The 26,093-nt window shown below is 35.1% G+C and overlaps 1 protein-coding gene across 1 annotated transcript; it reads right to left on the reverse strand.

The window, feature by feature from the left end:
- Positions 1 to 19,806: 19,806 nt before the first annotated feature.
- LOC142537436 (uncharacterized) lies at positions 19,807 to 20,929 on the reverse strand. Its single transcript, XM_075642953.1, has 3 exons — positions 20,558 to 20,929; positions 20,052 to 20,479; positions 19,807 to 19,975 (listed from the first exon to the last, which is right to left on the reverse strand). Exons 1-3 carry the CDS (start codon positions 20,927 to 20,929, stop codon positions 19,807 to 19,809), a joined length of 969 nt encoding a protein of 322 aa, XP_075499068.1.
- Positions 20,930 to 26,093: the final 5,164 nt, after the last annotated feature.

Genomic DNA, 26,093 nt, shown 5'->3' on the forward strand with positions numbered 1-26,093 from the left:
ACTTTAAAATGTGTAAGGACCGTGTATCGTATTATCGTAAATCTTATGTGATTATCGATAATCTATGAAATTGTCATGTGATTATGTATTTGATGTATATCGTGACAATGAAAATCAGAAAATAAGTATTGAATATGAATTGACGTTGTAAGAGCTCGAGTGGAGAAGCCGGACGCCAATATAGTACAAAAATAAAATAATTGTACAGAAAGTGTGGCGCCCGGGCGGATAGAAAATGACTGCCCGAGCGCCAGGGTTTATTGAGATAGTATTTGGACAGAACCTGCCGCGCCCGAGCAGGTAATGTTTGACCGCCCGAGTGTGGTACAAGTGAAAGTCGGGGGCAGAATGTCTAGCGCTCCGGCGCGAGAATTCTACCGCCCGAGCGCGAGAGCAAGTGGAGATAAGAATCAGATTTTTGTTTGTTTTTTCTTCATTCTCATTTCAAGAGTTTCGAGAGAATACAAGGGAATTCGATTTCTTTCGCCCGTAATCGACTTCGAAACGCTGTCTAAACGCGAAACAAATTATATATTTGTGATCTTCGCGTCGAGGGCTTCTGACTGAGGTAAATTTCTTCTGGTTCCAGCAGTTCTAAATATCAAAGTGCTGGAATAGCATGTATTTGAAGTTGAAATTCCTATATGTGGTAGAATAACCGACAATAAACTCATATTCGAAGTCGGAATTGAATTATATTATGATTTGGATTTGACATGAATTTTTGAAGTTTCAAATGATATTTGAAACTCATATTAATGATTTTGGATTAATTGATTGGAATGAGTATGTTATTGATGTAGATAAAGTATTATACAGATATCTTCAGGCTACATCAACGGGAAACGAAAAATTGAGGTATGTTACGATCGGGTAACATACGACATGTATCTGTATTATATGATATATGTTGGATTGGTTTGAGTGATTGGAATGAGAATACATGTCTATATGCCTTATTTGTTGAGTTTATGTGGCATACATGACATTGTGATTGGAATATCGATGTATAAAATAAATGTTTTGTTAACACACATCGTTTGATGCATACATCGATACATGACATGCACGTTGAGCTATGATCCTTGGATGCCCTGATATGATTTGATTGGATTCTGGGGTTTGTGAACATAATGCTATGTTTGGTATTATATGACCCTTAAAACATAGACATTTGTGGCCCCGACGATTGATATGAGATTTGGGATTCGATGGCGCTTCGTCGACGCTATCATACGAGTATCCCTTATTGAGGCCGGTGTGCCAGCTCGAGCATTGATTTGATAGCGATTCGTTTGATTCTGACATGTGCTCAGTGGATGGGCATTTGACCTGATACCTCCACGACATACATGCATTGCATACCATATATCATTGTTTAGATACTTGTGGTATATATGATGGTTGTTCCATACGGAGCTTTGCTCACCCCCAAGGGGGGCTGTTGTTGTCTTTGTGTGTGGACAATGGCAGGTACTCCAGAATATCAGGAGACCGGAGAGGGTACTTCTGGAGGAGAGTCACAGTTTGAGTTGAGGTTTATATTTTGTTCCCAGTATATATGTATATGTATTTATATACCGGGGCATGTCCCGAGGATATGAGTTGGTTGTATATGATTGGTTTTGATTTCATGTAGGCATGTTTATGATGTGAGACTAAAAACTATTTTTAGTATTTAAATTGTATAAGAAATATTTTGGGCTCATTGTAAAGAAATTTTAAACTCGTTTTCCTGCTGTAATTAATTAACCCTAATCAAAGTGCATTGTAATAACGATTAAGAGCTAAGGGCCCCACACAGAGTGGTATCAGAGCATAGCTGAGAATGCTCGATTGAGTCTTGTGTACATGTGAATAGGCACAAATGAATTGTGCGCATGTGTTTGATTTATTTGTATTACTTGCTCTTACTTGATTTGATTCGAGTAAGTATCTGATGAGATTGATGATATGAGATGATGATGATATGAAATTGATATGGATTTGTGATATGCATCTTTTGATTGTAGATGGATCCCACAAATGAAACTGCGAGTAGCAATACTGAGAAGATAGTTGGACAATTTGAAGGATTGTCCATGGATGTAGTGATGACTCGATTCCAGGATTTGAAACCACCGAGGTTCTTTGGCACTGAGAGTGCTGAAAGAGCAGAGGCCTGGTTGAAGGATATTGAGCATTTGTTTAATATTGTTGAATATTCCAATGCTCGGAGACTGAAACTTGCTCTCTATCAGTTGAAAGACCGAGCTAAATCTTGGTGGGAAAGCCGTTGAGATTGGATTGAAAGAGGCCGGGATTGAAGTCACATGGGATATCTTCAAGGCCCAGTTTTTGGAGCAGTATTCCCCTCCATCCTATTATACTGCTCAGGAGAATGAATTTAATAATCTGCAGCAGGGAACGATGACTGTTGCAGAATATGCTTCGAAATTTTCTACTCTGTTGAAGTATGCACCTCACGTAGCTGGGAATGCTAAGGCAAAATATAATAGGTTTGTGAATGGATTGCATCCTGCTATATATACTTATGTTGTTTTTGGATTGTCTACCAGCTACGCAGAGGCAGTTGAACGAGCCAAGGCAGCCGAGGCTGGACTTAGGCGAGGAGGTCCACAGTATACTCCTCCACCTCCAGTGTCAGCTCAGCAACCTACTTTGCGGCCGAGAGGTAAGAAGTTTAAGAAGACTGGTACTGTTTCTTCGTCTTCTTCGAGTTCTAGTGGATCCCAGAGAGGGAGTCCTGTGATTACTCCTTACTGTAACCATTGTGGGGGTAAACATACTATCGAGCAGTGTCGAGGTATGTTTGGTACTTGTTATCAGTGTGGGCAGGAAGGTCATTTCTCCAGAGTATGTCCGAACAGGGGTACTGATTTCTTCCCAACCCCATCCAGGATTTAGAGGTGTCCCTAGTATGATGAGACCTGCTGTTCCTGCTCCATCCTTTCAGCAGTCGAGTGTCCCACGATATCGAGGACCGGGTGGTCAGAGTGCCCAAGTTCCTCCTCAAGTCCGAGTGTACGCCATGACCGAGGATCAGGCGAGAGAAGCTCCTGGTGGCGTGATTGCAGGTATTTGCACGCTTTGCGATTATCCTGCACGTGTTTTATTTGATACAGGAGCATCTCATTCATTCATATCTCATGCATTTGTTGCATCTCACGGTATTGAGTGTACCCCGTTGTATGATACTTTGTCGATAGTCACGCCAGCAGGGAAGATTATTTTGTCTGAGAAAGTTGTGCATAATTGTGTATTGATATATGAGGATAATGTGGTATTTCTGAATTTGATTGTCCTTCCCGATGCACGACTTTGATTGTATTGTTGGCATTGATATCTTGATGACGAATCGAGCTACTGTTGATTGTTTTCATGGAGTGGTTCGATTTCGACCGATTGATGGACCCAAGTGAAATTTTTATGGCAAGGGTTCCCAAGCCAAAATTCCATTGGTATCTTCCTTGGAAATGTCTCGACTTTTGACTAACGGAGATGAGGGTTATCTTATCTACGCTATTGATGTCTCTAAGAAGGAGCCTTCTTTATCTGAGATTCTTGTTGCGAAAGAATTCCCTGGATGTATTTCCCGATGAGATTCCTGAGTTTCCTCCTCATCGAGAAGTTGAGTTTAGTATTGATCTTGTGCCGGGGACTGCGCCTATTTCTAAAGCTCCTTATCGCATGGCACCTTTGGAATTGAAAGAATTGAAAGAACAATTACAAGATCTTCTCGATAAGGGATATATTCGACCGAGTGTATCACCTTGGGGAGCTCCGGTCTTATTTATTCGGAAGAAAGATGGTACTATGCGAATGTGTATCGATTATAGGCAACTGAATCAGGGCTACTGTGAAAAACAAATACCCACTTCCTCGTATTGATGACTTATTTGATCAGCTTCAGGGTACTTCTGTATACTCGAAGATTGATCTTCGTTCTGAGTATCATCAAGTACGAGTTCGAGACGAAGATGTGCCCAAAACTGCTTTTCGTACGAGGTATGGCCACTATGAATTCTTGGTTATGTCTTTTGGTATTACGAATGCTCCTGCTATCTTTATGGATTTAATGAATCGGGTCTTCCGAGATTATCTAGACCGATTCGTTATTGTTTTTATTGATGATATTCTTGTGTATTCGAAATCGAAAAAGGAGCATGCTGAACGATCTGAGACTGGTACTTCAAACTCTTCGTACTAGTCATTTGTATGCTAAATTGTCCAAATGTGAATTCTGGATGGACAAATTGATATTTTTGGGCCACGTCATTTCGAGACATGGCATATCTGTTGATCCTGCGAAGGTCGAAGCTGTAATGAATTGGCCAAGACCTACGAATGTTCCTGAGATTCGTAGCTTCATGGGTTTAGCTGGATATTATCGTCGCTTTATTGAAGGATTTTCGAAAATAGCTAAACCTATTACTCGACTGACACAGAAGAATCAGCGATTCATTTGGTCAGATGAATCTGAAGCTAGTTTTCTTGAATTGAAGACGAGATTGACCACAACACCTGTGCTTACTATTCCCTCAGGTACCGGAGGATTTGTGGTGTGTACAGATGCGTCTGGTAAAGGTTTGGGCCTGTGTTTTGATGCAACATGGCAAAGTGGTTGCTTATGCGTCTCGTCAATTGGAATCTCATGAAACACGTTATCCTGTTCATGATCTTGAATTGGCCGCCATTGTGTTTGCTTTGAAAATTTGGCGCCATTACTTGTATGGAGAAAAGTTTGTTATATATTCGAATCAGTAAAAGTCTGAAATATCTCTTTTCTCAATCTGATTTGAATATGAGGCAACTCAGGTGGATGGATCTCCTGAAGGATTTTGATTGTGAGATTCAATATCACCCTGGATCGGTGAATGTTACTGCGGATGCCCTTAGTCGTAAAGTTCATGATTTTGTGTTAGCCTCTGTTTGTGTCGCCAATGTACATGAGGATATATGTACTTCTGGCTGGACTTTTCACTCGAATTGGAATTCTGTCACTGTCTCAGCATTGCAAATTGAGCCGAACTTGATATCGAAAATACGAAAGGCCCAACGAAGCGATGCTCAGATCCAAAAGTCGAAAGAACTTGTATCTGCTGGACATCAGTCTGGATTTCAAATTTCTTCTGATGGTTCTTTACGAATTAATGGTCGGCTGGTAGTTCCTGATGATTCTGATTTGAAATATGCCCTTCTTCGAGAAGCACATTGTAGCAAATACAGTATTCACCCTGGAGGTCGAAAGATGTATTTGACATTGAGACCTCAATTCTGGTGGAAACGTATGAAGAAGGACATTGCTGAGTTTATTTCTAAATGTCTTGTCTGCCAGCAAGTGAAAGCCAAGAGAATGAAACCGGGAGGATTACTCCATAGTCTTGAAATCCCGAAATGGAATTGAGAACATATTGCTATGGATTTTGTGACTCATTTACCTCCTTCGCCCAAGGGCTGTGATGCTATTTGGGTCATTATTGATCAGCTTTCAAAATCTGCACATTTTATTCCGTATGAACGGACTTATCCTTACAAGAGAATGGCCCGTTTATACATTGAGAATGTTGTGAGACTGCATGGTGTGCCAGTCTCAATTGTATCTGATCGTGATCCCAGATTTACTTCTAAATTCTGGGGTAGTTTTCAAGAAGCGATGGGTACGCGTTTGGCAATGAGTACTGCTTATCATCCTCAAACTGATGGCCAGACCGAGCGTGCGATTCAAACGTTAGAGGATATGTTGTGTGCTGTTGTGATGGACTTCAGAATTGGATGGCAAGATGCCTTACCATTGGTTGAATTTTCTTATAATAATAGCTTTCAAACGAGTATCGGTATGGCACCGTTTGAAGCCTTGTATGGGAGACGATGTAGATCACCGTTATTCTGGAATGAAATTGGTGAGAGACAATTGACTGGACCGGAAATGATACAGGAAATGAACGATAAGGTTTAGTTGATTCAGCAGCGGATGAAATCTGCTCAGGATCGTCAAACGAGTTATGCGAACAAACGAAGACGACCCTTGGAATTCCAGAAAGGTGACAGAGTGTTTTTGAAAATATATCCCTTTAGAGGCACTGTTCGATTTGGCATGCGAGGGAAATTATCTCCTCAATATGTTGGTCCATACGAGATTCTTGATCGAGTTGGTGATCTTGCGTATCGATTGGCATTGCCACCAGCTCTATCTGCTATTCACGATGTGTTTCATGTTTCTATGTTGAGGAAATATGAACCAGATCCATCGTATGTGCTTGCACCTGATGAGGTTGAACTGGATCCTTCTCTTTCCTATGTTGAACAACCTATTCGCATTATGGATCGAAAGGAGAAGATATTGCGAAATAAATCGATTTCGTTAGTTCGAGTACAATGGACACGACATGGTGCAGAAGAGTCGACGTGGGAATTGGAGAGCAAGATGCGAGATTCATATCCGCTTTTGTTTGATTCTATTCCACATGTTCCATTGTATTCAATGTATGATGATCCATTTACTGATTTTAGTTTTGATATGTACTATAACTGATGACATATTATATGTTTGCCAATATTATGTATATAGAGATGTTTGAGATTTCGAGGACGAAATCTTTTAAGTGGGGGAGAAATGTAAGGACCGTGTATCGTATTATCGTAAATCTTATGTGATTAACGATAATCTATGAAATTGTCATGTGATTATGTATTTGATGTATATCGTGACAATGAAAATGAGAAAATAAGTATTGAATATGAATTGACGTTGTAAGAACTCGAGTAGGAGAAGTCGGACGCCAATATAGTACAAAAATCAAATAATTGTACAGAAAGAGTGGCGCCCGGGTGGTAGAAAATGACTGCCCGAGCGCCAGGGCATATTGAGATAGTATTTGGACAGAACCTGCCGCGCCCGAGCGGTAATGTTTGACCGCCCGAGCGCGGTACAAGTGAAAGTCGGGGGCAGAATGGCTCGCGCTCGGGCGCGAGAATTCTACCGCCTCGAGCGCGAGAGCAGTGGAGATAAGAATCAGATTTTTGTTTGTTTCTTCTTCATTTTTATTTCAAGAGTTTCGAGAGAATACGAGGGAATTCGATTTCTTTCGCCCGGAATTGACTTCGAAACGCTGTCTAAACGCGAAACAAATTATATATTTGTGATCTTCGCGTCGAGGGCTTCTGACTGAGGCAAATTTCTTCTGATTCCAGCAGCTCTAAATATCAAAGTGCTGGAATAGCATGTATTTGAAGTTGAAATTCCTATATGTGGTAGAATAACCGACAATAAACTCATATTCGAAGTCGGAATTGAATTATATTATGATTTGGATTTGACATGAATTTTTGAAGTTTCAAATGATATTTGAAACTCATATTAATGATTTTGGATTAATTGATTGGAATGAATATGTTATTGATGTAGATAAAGTATTATACTGATATCTTCAGGCTACATCAACGGGAAACGAAAAATTGAGGTATGTTGCGATCGGGTAACATACGATATGTATCTGTATTATATGATATATGTTGGATTGGTTTGAGTGATTGGAATGAGAATACATGTTTATATGCCTTATTTGTTGAGTTTATGTGGCATACATGACATTGTGATTGGAATATCGATGTATAAAATAAATGTTTTGTTAACACACATCGTTTGATGCATACATCGATACATGATATGCACGTTGAGCTATGATCCTTGGATACCCTGATATGATTTGATTGGATTCTGGGGTTTGTGAACACAATGCTATGTTTGGTATTATATGACCCTTAAAACATAGACATTTGTGGCCCCGACGATTGATATGAGATTTGGGATTTGATGGCGCTTCGTCGACGCTATCATACGAGTATCCCTTATCGAGGCCGGTGTGCCAACTCGAGCATTGATTTGATAGTGATTCGTTTGATTCTGACATGTGCTCAGTGGATGGGCATTTGACCTGATACCTCCATGCACATACATGCATTGCATACCATATATCATTGTTTAGATACTTGTGGTATATATGATGGTTGTTCCATACGGAGCTTTGCTCACCCCCAAGGGGGGTTGTTGTTGTCTTTGTGTGTGGACAATGGCAGGTACTCCAGAATATCAGGAGACCGGAGAGGGTACTTCTGGAGGGAGTCACAGTTTGAGTTGAGGTTTATATTTTGTTCCCAGTATATATGTATATGTATTTATATACCGGGGCATGTCCCGAGGATATGAGTTGGTTGTATATGATTAGTTTTGATTTCGTGTGGGCATGTTTATGATGTGAGACTAAATACAATTTTTAGTATTTAAATTGTAGAAGAAATATTTTGGGCTCATTGTAAAGAAATTTTAAACTCGTTTTCCACTATAATTAATTAACTCTAATCAAAGTGCATTGTAATAACGATTAGGAGCTAAGGGCTCCACAAAATGTCTTTTTCAAACATGCATTTGTTTCCGTCTGTGATGAGAATTTTTAAGGTGCTAAATAAATATCTTGTTTGAGTTGTTGGTCTAAATTGTTGCAAATTATTTGATATCATTTCAGATGGAATCTAATGATAAAGAGGTTGAGACTGCTCCAACTGTGGGAAGTCAAGCACTTGCATTGAAAAATGAGAGTGTTTTGATCGAAGAAAATGAAATACCTCAACATGAGAATTTAGATGCTGAAATTATTGGAGCAGATGGTGGAAATAAAAGAAAATTTAGGTCTCTCCTGCATGGGATCATTTTGAGAGGAAGCTAATTGGAGGAAAATGGAAAGTTATATGCAATGATTGTAAGAAGTCATTAGATGGTGAAAGTATAAATGGTACCAAACATTTACTTGACCACATAAAAACATGTTTGCACAAAAAACAGAAGACTATAAAACAATCTCTATTGCAACCAAAAAAATCCAATGATGAGACAACGATGCTTAGGACATACCATTTCAACCACGATCACGGAAGGAAGAGCTTGCGAATATGATTATATTGCATGAGTATCCGCTATCTATGGTTGATCATGTGGGCTTTAGAAAGTACTCTTATACCTTACAACCGTTTAAAGTTGTTTCCCGGAACACAGTTAAGAACGATATCACGAAGATATTTGACCATGAAAGAGATAAAACAATGAAATTATTGGATTCAAATGCTAGTCGGATTGCATTGATTATTGATATGTGGATGTCAAAAAATCAAAAAAAAAAAAAAAGGATTCATGGCAATCACTTCACACTTCATCGATGCGTCATGGAAACTACAAAGTCGGCTTCTGGGGTAATATTTGTACTTTTATTTACCATTAATAATATTACTATAGTTGTTAAAATTTATTATATTTCTTTTTTACTAGGTTTATATATGTGCCGTGTCCACATACTGCTGAGGTCCTTGCAAATTCCCTTGTTGATTACCTCTTGGATTGGAATTCGGATCGTAAGTTATCTATTTAACTATTGATAATTGCACAACTAATGATGCTATGATTGAGCTTATTCTAGATAAGCTTCCTCCGAGTTCACTTATTTTATAAGGTAAATTATTTCACATGCGGTGTTGTGCTCATATTTTGAATTTGGTTGTGAGTGATGGACTACAATTAATCAGTGGTAGTATTGAAACAATTCGATATAGTATCGGATTTTGGACACCACCACCGAAAAGAGATGAAAAATTTATTGAAACAGCTTGAAAGTTGAAGGTTCCAAGCACTAAAAAATTGGAACTTGATTGCAAAACACGTTGGAACTCTACATATTTAATGTTTAACATTGCATTGGAATATAAAGATGTGTTTGCTCGTTTAAAACACAGTGATAGTTTGTATAAAAGAGTTCCCACATAAGATGATTGGTCAAAAGTGAGAGAAATTTCTTCTAAATTGGAGATTTTTTATGATGCCACATAGTTGCTTTCGGGACCTAATATCCCACTATAAATATTTTCTTCCTCAACTATTTGTGATATTAAGTTGGTAATTGATGATTGGCTTATTTTGGATGATAATGTGGTGAATACAATGGCAAAAATATGAAATTAAAGTTTGAAAAGTATTGGGAAGTGATGAATTGTTTATTGGCAATTGGGAGCATTTTAGATCCGAGGAACAAGATGGAGACAATTCAATTTTATTATCCTCTTGTTTACAGTGATATGTCTTCATTTGAGATTGAAAAAATAAAGAAAAAATTGTATGAAATTGTTGAAGAGTACAAGAAGAAATCCAAACAATCTCAGGAAGTGAAAGATTCACGATCTTCATATTTAACGTGTTGGGTGCAATAATTATCCCTGCTTGGTAGAGCTATCGAACCGTAGTGCTTGAGCTGTTGTGCGGTTTAAAAGATTTGAGTTGTACCATTACCACTAGCTATAGCTTTTGGTAAAGCGGTAAGCACTCGGTCCTACAATTGGTATCAGAGCCAAGGTCACGGGTTCGATTCCCATTGATTGCAAGGAGTGCAATTATTGGGAGGAAGATTGTTGGGTGAAATAATTGTCCATGCTTGGTAGAGCGATCGAACCGTGGTGGTTGAGCTGCTGTGCGGTTTAAAATATTTGAGTTGCACCATTACCACTAGCTATAGCTTTTGGTAAAGCGGTAAACACTCGATTCTACATAACGCCTTCACTTCCTAAGCGTGGTAGTTATACTAATAAATTTGAGATGTTCATGGATTTCAATACTAATAAATTTGTGACTCGGGACATGTCTATCTCATTTGGCTGCTCATATAATTATTAAATCGTAAATAAATAAATAAATAAATAAATAAAATATCATCATACAATAAATACATTAATAAAATATCAGATTAATTTTTTATTTTTATTTGAGAAAAATTATGCATTGCAAAAGTTTATTATGACATATTACTAAAATATATTCATTTATCTAATTAGTTATCTTAATTCAATATTATTGGTAATTAAGCAATAATATAATTACCAATAATATGGTTGATTATTAATGATTAAAAGTTCTACATCCTGTAGTAAAAAGTTTTTACAAATATCATGATGATTTATATATATGCAACACATATACCAACAATTTAGTATATTGGAACATTTAAAGTTTTGTTGATTTAATAAGGTTGCTTATCTGATGGATAATTACATAACCTAATATAACTGAATTCAAGAAGGAAAACTGAATATTCATATGATTAAGTTTATAAAGAGAGATTAACTGATTACAAATATATTGAAACTTTTCAAGTTCGCAATTTTAATTTTGATGTTAACAAAACTTGTTATTTTGTGTTGCTAATGTTTTACCTTAGTGTGCAGAAGTTAGGATCAGTTACGAACTGTTTACATCGCAAACTGAAGACCCAACTGATCACACAAACCGAATCAAGCGAACTGATAAGTCAAATGAGTAGTTCAGCTAATTGTCCAGTTGATAGGTAATTCAGTAGGAGTACATCAAAAACTCGGCCAACCGAAGGAGTGCTCAACTGATGAAGAAACCCAGCTGGTCGGTTCAACCGAACGAGAGTGAAATCAGTTCAACTGATGAATCAACTGATTTCACCAGCCCAACTGAAGATCAATTCAGCTGACTAGTTCGAAGCGTCAGTTAAGAATCTTTCAGTTGTAGATGAAGACAAACTCATTCAGTAGATTCCAGCTATACACAAAGGTACAAAACAATTGTCCAGTCAAAATACAATAATGAACAAAGGGCAGTCGAAAAGTCGAGACACAGAGTCCAATGAACGAATTCGAGATGCAACGGATACAATAATTGAGTCTCACTGTACGATCAGTTTCCCGCATATATATAGAGAAGATCAGTGGAGACGAAAATGAGCGAGAACAAAATAGAACCAGAGAAAGAGTGTGGAAAAAGAAAGGGCACGCTTATTTGCCTATCAGCTTTCAAGAAACATTCAGCCCAGAGGGAACTATTCTCAGTCATATCAGCTTAGTTTAGAAGCTTACTTCCCTCAGTGTGTGAGGACATATTTCTGGTGTATTCATTGTTCAGTTCTCACACACGAATTCTCACCACCACCCAAATACAGTATTGCACAAAGACGTTAAACTTGTGTATGTAGTCTTTCTCACATAGACATTAAAGAAATGTCGGCTGGAAGGTGGTGCCTTCAGTCTAGACTAGGAGTTCAGTTAGGCAGTGAGTAAGTCCTAAGCTGAGTGGGTTTGTACAACTAGTTGTATAAATCAAAGTTTTCTAGTGGATCCTACCCGAGGTGATAGAAGGGGTGACATAGGAGCAGTTGAAGTCTCCGAACATCCATAAAAATATCTTGTGTATTTAACTGATTAACTTTTGTTTTCAAATTAACTTTATCCGTTAGAGCAACCGTCAGTTCAGTTCTTGTCATAACTGAACTGATATATGCGACAACTGATTCCCTGTTTTTCATTTATTCAGTTTACATAAGCTAAAATATTTTCTAATTTAACAGTCTTCTTCACGAAGGATTACATCGAGTTTCTTCCGCTTGGTTTTTAACCAAACTCGATTTAATTCATCGATGTTAACATTCTTAGAACACGAACTATTGCAACTAATTGGAGAATATTGTGTTTGAAGTGCCTTCAAAGGCACCAGCACACGGTCCTTAAAAATCCATACTGATAAAGCAAAAGAAGAATAATGATATCCAAACCGATTCAAGGATACTGACGAAGTCCAACCGACGGCCTTTCTAAGACAATCACTCGGTCAAAATCCAAATATTCCATAAAGAATCAGTATAATCAATTATAAAAGATCATATCCCACCTGAAATAGAGGATAAAATTTTTCATACTAATAGTCAATGAATCTTAACATAATGTCAGGTTTCTGCGCACTACCAGGATATATCAGAAAGGACGATGACATGGCAACAACGACATCTGTATTTGGAAATTGACATATCATTTCGAAAATATTACTGTTGCAAAATAAGCCATAAATTGATTAGTTAAACAAACTCTAAAGGTTACACAATTACATTATTTATCTTTGAGTTTTTGAAAACCAACCGGTCTTCTCTAAACAAACTTTATGCGAGCCAAACAAAAAAGGCAGCACATGTTAATAAGTTATTATCTGATCATTTTGAGGATCAATTTTTGGTTACAATTTCCTTGTGAACTATGTGTAATTGAGAGTAAGAAGTCTTACTGCTAAAACCATTGTAGATTGAAAGTTTACTAAGAGTTTCAGTTAGTCAGTGTTAAGTCCTATTGAAGTGAGTGTAATTACAAAGTCTTTTAGTGCACCAGTATGAAGGAAGAAAGGGTGACATAGGATTATTGAAGTCTCCGAACATCCAAAAATAATTTTGTGTGTATTTATTTCCCAGTTTGCTAGCTCAAGTTGGAAAATGGAACTCGAATTTAGCCAAACTAAAAATCTGACAAGTTTTAGTGTTTTGATGATATCTCACAGCTCGATAATGAAAAGAATAAACTGTTGAAACTTCGGAACAAAAAACTCAATTCGAAACAAGTTGTATTTCACGTCGGTTGGGTTAGATATAATGTTATCTTGGAAAACTAATTGTTGCAAGACCAAACTAAGTGAACGAAAAATAACATTAGTTGGAAGTTCTGGTATTTTTGTCAGCATGATCATCACGTTTATCCGAATGAAACGATTAATCATGATTTACAAATCATACTCACAAGTCAAAGTATGAATCGAAGTGTAAGATACTAATAAATGACGATGAAGATACAAGTTTTGGCAGGCTGCAATCAGAGTTTAGTAGACGAGCAAAACCGAATGACCAGTTTAGCAGAAGAGCAAAACTTAATGGCCAGTGTAGCAGAAGAGCAAAACTAAATGACTAGTCTAGAAGATGAGCAAAACTGAATGATCAGTCTAGCTGAATAGTCCAACTTAACAAAAACTTCAAAATCAGTTAGGCTCGAGAAAGTGGCAGCAAGACATGAGTGACTATTTCAATATCAGAAAAAGTACAGAAACTTTTCAAACGGTCATATTATTGTGTCTAACATATATATCATTCTTGGAACCTATAAATAAAACATCTTGAATATCAAATACAAGCTTTGGAAGGGGATTCAAAGCATGAGCAGCCTACATGAGGAAATTAGCTAGAATGATAGCAAACTCAATGTGTGACGATAGATTTGAAAGATAAATACACTATAAAGTATTAAATCATCATACACAATCACTCACATATATACATGAGAGTTGAACTATAAAGTTTAGTTGAGCAAGTCTTCACACAAAAAAAATTAAAAATTGTGTTTGTAGTCTTGTCATAAGATACATTAAATATTATGTGGATTGTGAGGTTGTAGCATACAATTGAGAGTGTGCTGGGTGTTTCAATTAGGCAAGAGATGAGTCCTTAGTTGAAATGATTTTATATAATGAATTTTATAAATCAAAGTCTTTTAGTGTATCATTCTCAAGGGGTGATGTAGGAGTTTTTAATCTCCGAACATCCCTAAACAATTTTGTATCTATTTATTTATTGTATTTAATTATTGCTATTATTTTTAAGATATATTGTTAAATCATTTTATGTTTTTTCCAAATACCCAAAATACTGCATACCAAGTGTTTGATAAAATGCTTAAACCAAATTTTTTTACTCATTCGACTTGCATATAATTTAAATGCTTTAAAAATTGTTTAATCAATTTCTACAAAAGATTATTTTGAGTGTCTTCCACTTGATTTGAAAATCAAACTCAATTTATTTCATCAATCTTCAATATTTCAAGAACTGTTGTTGCCATATCTTAGCCCAGTTCTATCACTGGCCGATTTGCAACTCGTGCATATTCTCAATGGAGACAGAAGATATGTTCTAATAATTGACTAGAAATATCAATAGTTTATTTTTTTAAAAGTTTCTTGGAACACTCTTCGCATATCATCATTTTTGGCTGTTAGCAGACTGATTTTTACTTTCAGACAGTCAAATTCCTTTCGTTGCGAACAACTATAGTTGTTTGGCTTATCTATTAACTTTTTGCTTTCTGCCTTATCTTGATCAAACGATTACGAAAGACTTTTATAATCATCTATCATATCATGCAATGTCGTGACAAGGTACTCTCGTGTAAATTATTCTGATTCAAAATCAAATATCGTAACATCGACAGTTTCCAACTCGACTTATGTGTCTTTGGCTCGACATCTACCATGAGACACTGTATCTTCTCATCACCACTCTCGCTGATAGATATCTTAAACTTGATTGTTCTGAGTCTGAATCAGTCCATTTGCTTTTACTTTTCTCAGCAATCAATATTTTATGGTCCTTATTTTTCTTGTTAGATATTTTCTCGTCTTTGGACCGTCTTCCATCAAATGGCTTCTTATTGTCTTTCTTCGGCCAATTGCATAAAATGGTCTTACTTTTTGCAATTAAAACAATTTTGATTATCACTACCTTGATATTTTTTTAGGTAAAAATTGAATTTAGACTGATTTTTGATAAAAAAAAAAAAAATTGCCATTTTTTTTTTATAAAAATGACATAGCCTAATTTTTTATCTGATCAGCAGATTTTTTGCTGGAATCTTCTTCATTGACGGTTGAAATTGGGGTTGTGGCGGCTAGAATTTTTTTTGGTTGTGAAGTGGATTGCTATGTTCAATCCGAAATCCTAGCACAAACTCATAGGCTTTAAGACCGACAAACAAATCATGTAGCTCAATTTTTTTGAGATATTTGGATTCCTTCATGACCACCATCTTTACATCCCATTTTCTACACAATTATCTCATAACCTTCAAAAAAAATGATTATAGTATTCTTTACCAAGAGATGTTAGTTCAATGATGATACAACTAAACTATTCATCAAACTCATTTAGATTCTCGTCGAGCTGTGTTTTTGCATCATCGAACTTCTAGATTGCAACAATAAATTTGTTATCCTTAGTTTGATAATTGTCTTTGCAAAATTAGGACAACTTCTCTCATATATCTTTGGCTTGTTGAATAAATCTTAATTTTGCTTAAACATATAATTGTCAAGGGTATTGTAGAGAATTTACTTGGCCACATTGTCAAGGTTTGCTTTTTTCTTGTCATATGTAGTCCATTCTAATTGGTGCTTCTCGACCATCTGTAATGCACCCCCAGTCACTAAAACTATTGTATTAGCTTTTAGTATCTTTATCGGTCTGTCAATGATGATATACCACATGTCATCATCTCGAGTTGCTAAATTTGTTTGCATACTATTTTCCAATCATCATAGTCTTTTATGGAAGATATTGAAATCTTGTTAAAAGATGTCATTTTAAAATATAGTTATCAAAGTTCAAGAAAAACCCTGATCTGATACCACTTGTTGGACCAGATTAGAGTTTAGATGAAGTGAACAATTTTTTTTAAAAATTTTATAGACCTTGAACCATTTTTAAAATTTTTTAGTCTTGTTAAGAAATATTCTTGAATGGTTAGTTTTGCTGGACAACTGAAAAATGATTAAGTGCGGAAAAGGCCCGGCTTGGCTAGTGATAAACTATATAATGTAATTAACAGTTAATAAGAAAAAATTTGAAAATAAATGAGTAATGACATGAGACAAATATTTTTATGGATGTTCGAAGATAAATCTTCTACGACACTCCTTTTTCCACTTAGGAAGGTTTCCACTAAAAGACTTTGGTTTTACAAAGTCTTGTAAAAACCCACTTCAGCTAGGATTTATCACCGCCTAAGCTGAAACTCTTATCAATCATTTTACAATATCTGAATGTTTAAGAATCTTCGGTTATCCAGAAAATAGAAAAAACAACAGTCGGCTTGATGGCTTGAATTAGTGGTATAGCACATAATGATCTTTGGAGATCTTATATATTCTGATAAGCCTGTGCTAAGTGAGCAATTTGATATTGAAAGCTTGAGTGTGCTCGAAGTTCTTAAAAATATACAGACTTTGAGAGAATAACAAAATATTTCAATTAGTTTCGGCTTTTTTTTCTTCTCTTTGAAATTTGCATATATATAGTTGAAAAGTTCGAACGGTCAAATATGTTTTTCAATGATCATATGTACTGTTACTCAACATAATGAAAGTCATTTTCAATCGTCGTACGTATCATTAAATGCTCATTTAATATTCCTTGTGTTTTTGCAATTTTAAGCTCTTTTTTCATAAAGCTAACATATCATGTCCGAAATGGATAGCTTTATGTCATTCGAAAGTTGGTAGGATACTGTATAATCATTTATAAATAGGGCATATGTTGAACGCCATTCTAAGTGGTTGCAGTGCAGTTAGAGTTTCAATGATTTGAACATGTGTACTGTCGATCAATTTGGTAGATGATTTCTTACATCTAGAATTCAGATAAACTGTAGCTTGACTTTCTTGCCAAAACAGATTGAGCTTTTGATGCCCTTATCTAAACGGTTTGATATGATTCAGCGATTTGAAAAGCTGAAATTATAATTAAAGAGAAGCTAGTTCTGGAAGAACTCGATGATATTATTTATAGATCACCAAAATTAAGGTAATAAAAATATTGTCTAACAAAAAACATAAATGGATTAATCTTACTAATTATCTAATAAAAAATAAAGTGAATCAATGGGGTAAATTCTCGGTTTAGTCCAAAACTTAAGTGTGTTTCCCAGTTTAGTCCCAAATCAATTTTTCGACCCAATTTAGTCCCAAATCTTCACATTAATTTATCTCATCGGTCTTTCCGTCAATTTGGAGTTGAAAGTAACGGAAAGAAGATAAGTTTCTGCCTTGAACAAAAGCCCAAATCAATTCAGTAGCCCTAATCGATCTTTTCTCTTCCAAGCAAGTCGGTCGCTGCCTGCTGCAACTATCCTCCTCCATGCACCGACACATGCTCGAGGTAATCATCTGTTCTTTCTTCGGTACTAGTTCAATTTCAAGTCGACTTTCCAGTCTTTAAATCCATACTTTGCCATCCTATTGATTGAGAATTGAATGGAGTTTACTTGAGTTCCGATTCGCGTTGCATTTTATTACATACACCATATTGTTTTCATTTTTAACGAGGTTGCACTGAAATGTATAAGGAAAAAATTGTTTTGGAAGAATTTATGATTTTATGAAAATTTGAACAATTTGCTTATATATTTTATGTGACAGATTTTTAGTCATGTAGGTAGGAAATTAGTTGGTAGATATATGATGATGTAATTGGGGAATTGAGGACTTTTATTATTTATTTTATGCACATTCAAGCACAGAAGTTGAGTGTGCTATCATAAGTTTGGGGTGATTCGATGTTCTGTAATATTAATTTTTTTTGCAGCCATCAGTGCCTGGATTTCTCATGGTTTTGTGGGACTTTTGGATTAAATGCATGTGATCTATTAAGCTGCAGGCATTATATAATTGTCTGGTAAGGTCGAATTGATATCGACAAATGGTTTACATGGATTAAATTGATCTATTTAGCACCGCTCCAAACAGTAAGTACTGAAGCTGAAAAATTATTAAAAGTGAAAGATTTGCTTTTAGATTTAGAAAATGAGAACCACAATCATTTATTGAAGGTTGCAGGGAAAGCAGAAGAGATTAAACAACTAGTACAATCTCTAGAAATTAGTGGCGAAGATTAGATATCCTTGTGTATCTTTGTATCTTTAACTTGGATTTGTAGTGTTCGTTCGTTCTCAAGACTATGTATGATTTTGGTGTATTGGTATAAAAATGTGAACTTCTTTCACTTGTCCTTTATTTTCAGTGTTTGTCTATTTTAAGAGGGTAACTATTTGTCCATTTCTAATATACATGTCATGAATACTTGCAAGACAAAAAACATTATGCTCGACTTTTGTTGCATCTTTTTTATTATTTTCTTGTTACAGTGAGGAAGAAATACTCTTAAAAACACTTGAAATGCTTGAGATTTACTCTATGGATTGTATATTATCTATGTAAATCTTGTAAAGTGATTGTGCATTGTGCAACGCCTACACCATGTATAAATTTTATATTATCTACTGAGAGTTCTTCTTGAAAGATTCCTGAGAAGAGTTAGACTTGACCACATGATTTCTTGACGAAGATGATGACTGACCAACTCTACCTCGAACACCTGTTGAAGCTCGTAGTTGTGACACTGTTGTGAAGCTGACGCCATTTTTCAGAAAAAGCAGGTGTATGAATGTTCACTGATTGGTTAATCTATAACAATACAAACAAAATAATTATATTACATCAACCATTTCATTTCAGAATATATTGGACTCGTATGGATAACATTAAATTAAAGAGTTTAAAATCTTACATTTATCGAAGATATTGAGCATGAACTCCCTTCAATATTAACCACAACTTGTCATGCTCTTTTCACCTGCATGTAAGTATATACGACAACATATTTCTTAAAGAAAGAAAAAATGCAATAAAAATAAGTTTTCATTTTCAGAACCTATAGTTTTTCTTTTCTTGTTGCACCCAAATTATTATTTTGGTAAAATAGCGCGTTGATGTGTCATGGGCTCTTGTTGGAATGCTTATTGGTGTTGGACATCTTCAGTCCGGTTAAAAGTCCTTTTGTTATGTCCTGATCCACCGCATAGTTTGCATTTGGTAAATTTTTTTACAACTCTCAACTTATTTTCAGAAGGGGGTGGTTCATCTGGTTCTCTTCTTCGTAATTTTGCAGGCCTTCCAACTTTTTGTATGTAAACTGGGGGCAGTGGTGGCACCAAATCACATGGGGGCCACAAGTCTGGCCCATTCACAGGCATTATTCATGCTGCATAACATCTTCTATATGTCTCTACCAAGTAATAAGGATGAACATATGCTTCTGGATCATCTTTTTTGCACCAAATGACGCATACAACGTGCTTGCAAGGAATGCCTGTCAAGTCATATTTCCTTCAACTGCAAGACCTGTTCAACAAGTCAACCGAATGCTGATCACGTCTATCATATGATCTCATTATCTGGTAGTGCATTTCATCTGAATTCATGGGAGAATACCTAATAGCTTCCACATATATCTTTGCAAGCACATCTTTGATCTTTGAACAAATTCGGCCGTTCCATCTAATATGAATCGGTTAAAACTTTCACACATGTTGTTCAACAAGATGTCTGATTTAGGATTGGTGCTGAAATACACCTTAGATCACTGGTTTCGGGTTTTTTCGCCAGCCATTCATATGCCTTTGCATCAATGTCTTTCAACTCAGCCATGTGCACTTGAAACTCTTCAATTCTTGTCGTTTTTTCCGCAGCCCAAAAGGCAATCTTAACCGCTACACTCTTGAATCCATCACGTTTCATATTGCTTTCTAAGTGTCTCACACAAAATCTATGTTCAGCATCTGAAGCCAAAGATTCAAGTGTAGGAATCAAACATTTTTGCTTATCTGACATAAATGTCCAAGTGTGCGGATCATTGCCAACACCAATGTCTTCATTTAGGAGCTGAAGAAACCATGTCCAACTATCTTTTGTTTCACGCTCAACCATTGCATAACATATTGGAAAAATGTTATTATTCGGATCTAGCCCCACGGCCGATAACAATTGCCCACCATGTTTTACCTTTAAGAAGCATCCATCAACACCAATGATACGCCGACAAGCGTTCTTAAATCCTTATTTTCAAGCTGAAAAACAAACATACAATCTCTGAAACCTTGGACCTTTGTCATCCTCTGTCAACTTCAAAACTACAGTAGCCCCAGCGTCGGATCTTTTCAATTCAGCACAATACTTCTTTATTTGCCGAAACTGCTCATCGACAGAACCTTGCACTAATTTCAGCGCCTTTCTCTTAACCATGTAGGCGGTCTTACTTGAAAAATCTGACTGAAGAATGGTAGAAATATCTTCCCTAAACTCCAAGTGTCCCAATTTAGGATTTGTGCTGAATTTTTTGGCAAATGTCTTTCCCAACCACATTGAGTTGACACACTTGTTTTTAAAATCACGAACACAATGACTGTGACATCCATCAAAAGTTCTTACTTGCCAACAACTATCATTAGTCATTTTCGCAACATGGATCATCCAACAACAATTATCATCATTACATTTAGCCCACAATCGGATGTTATCATTTTTACAAACTTCATCGGTCTTCCTTCTCTAATGCAGTGACTTTCAATTGTGAATTTTGCTTCTTTCTTTGAGCTAAAGACTAAACCAAGCTTCAACTCTGGATTTTCAAAACCCTTTTTTGGGTCAAACAAAACATAATTTTTAACTTCATCATCATCAGAATCATGAAGACTGGTCAAACCGTTAATATCTGCACAAATATCCACTTCATTGTCATACTCATGCATTTTATGAAGGAGAACATCTGTATTTTCTCTTTCAGGGACAACCATTTTTCCTTTCATAGATTCTATATCATGGACAACAAATGCATCAACTAACTCATTATTTTCTACAAAATCATACTCATTGTTATCAAAATTATCAACATTTTCGTCTCCAACTTCATCATTTTGACCATCTAAGTGTTCAATATATATTTCAACCTCATAATTTATTGGAATATACTTTCTAAGATTCAACACATCAGAATCATTTTCCAAATATCTACCTTCACTAATTTTAGTTCCAAATTTGTGCCAAAATCTAAAAGCATTTTTGTCTTCAAATCCAAGCTCCTCCATAAATCCCCACATTTCAATCATTCACAGCTTATCAAGATCGACGGAATCAAAATATTCAAAACTCTCACCGATGTATTCATTGTGTTTCTCAAGAGATTTGAATCTTCCATTATAATACATTTTAATTGTAAAGAGATCTGGTTCCCCAATTAATCCTAAAAAAAATTACATTAAATTATCGAGAAAATGCATCAAAAAAATTTAAGCGTGACAGTTACAAAAATAATGCATTACCATAATTTGGAGTGCTCTTTCTTGAGGAATTACTCCGTCTAGCCATTAAGTATCCACTCAGTCACCTTAATAACATATGGAATGAATAATAGTCAAGAATTTTAAATTGTAAGCAATTAAAAATTGAATGCAAACCACATTAAGAATTGTCCAGAATTCTCCTATAATTAAGAAAAAAACAACATTGAAAAAACCGAAGGAAGATATATCCCATTAAGTTTTACAATCTGAACACAAATGGCATTGTAGGCAATTAAAAATTTAATTTAAAACATACTTAAGATTTCTCCAGAAATCTGCAATATCATATATCGTGTGCATGTGATGTGCTCCATTATATCTTACATCATGATGGCACACACTAAGTTTAGGAATATGTTAGGTCTCAAAGTTGATGATATATGAAAACAAAAGTAGCATTACAGTGCATTAAAAATTGAATGAGTATCGAAGAAAAGAACAAATGGTTACCTCGAGCGTGCAGCGGTGCGTGGAGGAGGATAGTTGTTGAAGCAGCGACCGACTCGACGTGGAGGAAGATAGTTGTTGCAGCAGGCAGCGACCGACTTGCTTGGAAGAGAAAAGATCGATTAGGGCTACTGAATTGATTTGGGCTTTCTTCAAGGCAGAAGCATATCTTCTTTCCGTTACTTTCAACTCCAAATTGACGGAAAGACCAATGGGATAAATTAATGTGAAGATTTGGGACTAAATTGGGTCGAAAAATTGATTTGAGACTAAACCGGGAAACATACTTAAGATTTAGGACTAAACCGAGAATTTACCGTGAATCAATGTTTTCACGTTTTCGATTGCACTAGATATAAATTATGAGTTTTTATTTGAAAAATTCATTCTTAAGAATTTATTTTATCGAGACATATAATAAATCCAATATATAATAACGTATAATATTTTAACAAAATACAAAAAAAAAATAAAAATAATATTTAATACATTATTTAGTCAAGGTATTTTAATTTAATATATTTTACTTAAAATAATTTTTATTGAACTCAAATATTATTTAATATCTGCATATTTTTATTAGTTCATGATATTTATGTTAATTTTACTATTTTTTTGAACAAATTTCGTAATATCATATAATGCATATTTCATACCCAAAATTGGCTTAATTTTTGGGCAAAACTATTGTTCAAAAAATAAGAAATCATTTTGGACTAAATATTAATTAACATATTAATTATGAAAAAGATAAGTCATATATATATATATGTTAAATATTAATCAGTTACTATTTTATGTATCTAATCCAATACACATCACACATATTGATGTAGCTAAAAATTGTGATTATCTGGGCTACTCTGCTTGCTCGTAAACGGATCTAATTAATCGCATACTGGTATTCCAGCTAGCTCGTAAACGTGTTCAAGTAGGCGATGAAGAGAAAATTTTGTGGGTTATCACCTGCCTCACAAACAAACGTAAGAGGTGTCAAGATTTGCTCGGCGTAGACAATCTGACTCTCAAGTTATAAAATAATTTAAAGATGTTATCTAAAAACTAAAGAGTTTAAATATAAAATAATGAGAGTGTGTCATGAATAATGAGATTATTCCTTTATTTAAATATTTTTTAGGAGTATCCGGTGTACTTGAGCTTTTTAAACAATTTAGGCTTTAACAATGAGGTAAATACTAAAATTGAAATATACCCCATCACACACACACACATATAAGGTTAAACAAATATTTGTTGTGAAGAGAAAATATCTCTCTACCGGTCACGAGTCTCTTGCTCCAATTGTTGGGAATTCAACTATAATTTTATGTTGGAAATGTTGCACAATATATCGAATGGTTTAGTACAGAAATATTTTGGCAAAAAAAACCAGCGAAAAATATAGTGAAGAAAAACAGTAGAGAAAGGCTTAAAATAAAGCAAACCGAAGATGTACTTCGAGGATGTACTTGGACGTCTGTTTCCCAGGATACAACGGAACAACTAGCAGTAACCTAGCACGAGGCACCACTACAGCGAACTGAAAACGTACCTTTACTTTATCACCTAAATTTAACGGAGACCAAATGGAAAGATAACAATATGAAATGCAAGAAAGTGCTTGAAAGAGATTAGATTTTCATATATTTGAAATGAGGAAATCAACTCACTATTTATAAGCTCCAAAATGCACATCAAGAGTCATGCAAGATTAATTAACTCAATTAATCTTTCCATTAACTCAAAAATATGAAGAGCCAAAACTCTTTAACTAACTCAAGAATGTGGAGAGCCAAAAGACACTCACGCATTCATGAGACATAATTTTTATTCAAACTCTAAATTTGATTAAATTTCCAGCAGGAAATACATAAAAAAAATCAAGAGTTAAAAATATGAAAAAATATGTTCATTGATATAAAGTCTTTTAGGTAAGGTTCGAAAGCAAATCAATGAGAGATTAGACCCAAAGTGGATGATATCATATCATTGTAAAAATACATGTGTTTTCTTATACAATATATGATATCAGAGCCACGAATTTTGATATTTTATGCATGTTTTTAGTTTAAAGCGTTGTTAGATGTATAGACATAACAAAGGATAGAACATAAATTCTAACTCCCGAGGCAACAGCACCACTTCCCCAATTGTATTATAAAAAAATGGCCCTTACTCGAAATACGACTGTTGATATAGGGCATGAGGGGTGGGCTGGAAGTAACTGTTGGATCAATTTATTTATATTGGATTATATGTGAATAATTATGTGTTGTGGGTTATCTATTAAGTTAAGCCCAAAATAAAGTGATCAACTATTGTTTCGGGTTATTGGGCTTTAATGTATCTAATGGGCTGTGGGCCTTTAATGTGTAGAGACATAAGTGTAATTTCTGTTTTTATGATGGGCTAAAACAGAAATATCAGAAGATATTGATAAACATTATCTATAAATATGGGTCATGGTCCCCAGATCTCGCGTTATCGCTTTCACTATTCTCTTCCCTATTAAGAAAATAGTTCTGAAGAGAAACTAAAGGACTCTCTCAAGGAAAGAGCGCGTAGATCTGGAAGATCAAAACACGTTCTAAAGAATTCAGGATTATGGCTTCAGGTACGCTTCCGCTTAAGATTTCAGTCAAATTCTTAATGATTTAGCGTGATGGATTCTGCGGTTTATGGATTTTCCCCAACAAGTTGTATCAGAGCCATTCATGTTTGAATAATTGAGATTTGTGTAAAATTTTGGATACTATTTGGATCCAGATCTGAAAAATAAAATTTTGTTAAAAATTTTTTTGATATGACTTCAGATCTGGAAAATATATTGATATGTTTTCAGATCTGAAAATATTTTGATATGGTTTCAGATCTGAAAATTAATTTGGTTTAGATCTGAAATTTTTTTTGATATGGCTTCAGATCTGGAAAATATTTTGGTTGAAAACCAAATCTTTTAAAGTTTCAGTTTTGGTAAAAAGATTTGGTTGAAAATTTTTAAGGATTTGGCATAAGATTTCGATTTTCCTTCCAGTTTTGTTCAACAAAATATTTAAGTGGAAAATTGAAAATTTGGATTAATTTTTTTTTAAAAAAAAAAAATCAAGTACGATTTCGGGTCGGGTCGTACGGACCCGGTTTGACCCGACTCATACGGATTCGGGTCGGGTCGTACAGAACCGGGTCGACCCGACCCGTATGGAATTTCCGAAATTTAAAAAGAAAATTTCGTTTCAATTTTATTCGGTTAATGTTAAATATTTATTAATTAAAATAATGATAAGGCTATATGTATTTTTAAAATTGATTAATTGAAATAAAATGTCGCCAAATTGACCTCTTTTATGGAAATTAATTTTATTTTGAAATACAAAAGGATTTTGGGTATATGTGATTTATATGAATATTGATCGGCCCAAAGGAATGTTAATATTTAATATAATCACATATGCAATTGTGGTGGTAAACATGTGATAGTTGTTCGGTTTTTTCATGTAAATAATAAATCGGCCCAAAGGAAGGTTGTTATTTGACATGATAGTTACTATCAGTGTTTGACTACTGCGCCAGGATATCACTTACAAGTTAATCTTTTGTCCAAAGATGAAACATTAATGGAGTGCTCGATATTCTGTTTATGGGGGTTTACATTATTTGAATTTATTGATTATTTTATTTGGATATTTGGTTGAGCATGTATGTTTTGTTTTTTTGTTCTCTGTTCAGATTTGACTCCTGCAAATATTCATTCCAACATAAATTCTATTCCTATGTTAAATGGCTCGAATTTTAAATCGTGGCAAGAGAATTTATTGATAGTTCTTAGAGTC

Source organism: Primulina tabacum, chromosome 2, assembly GCF_025594145.1.
Source record: "Primulina tabacum isolate GXHZ01 chromosome 2, ASM2559414v2, whole genome shotgun sequence".
In the NCBI taxonomy this organism is placed as follows: Eukaryota; Viridiplantae; Streptophyta; class Magnoliopsida; order Lamiales; family Gesneriaceae; genus Primulina; species Primulina tabacum.

What these genes read in the sequence shown, in the direction of transcription:
- LOC142537436 (XM_075642953.1), bottom strand. Translation starts at nt 20,929, where the DNA reads ATGACTAATGATAGTTGTTGGCAAGTAAGAACTTTTGATGGATGTCAC. An exon ending in CAAGGTTTCAGAGATTGTAT is followed by an intron (nt 20,480 to 20,557) that starts GTTTGTTTTTCA and finishes TGCTTCTTAAAG; the next exon opens with GTAAAACATGGTGGGCAATT. An exon ending in CCCGAAACCAGTGATCTAAG is followed by an intron (nt 19,976 to 20,051) that starts GTGTATTTCAGC and finishes GATTCATATTAG; the next exon opens with ATGGAACGGCCGAATTTGTT.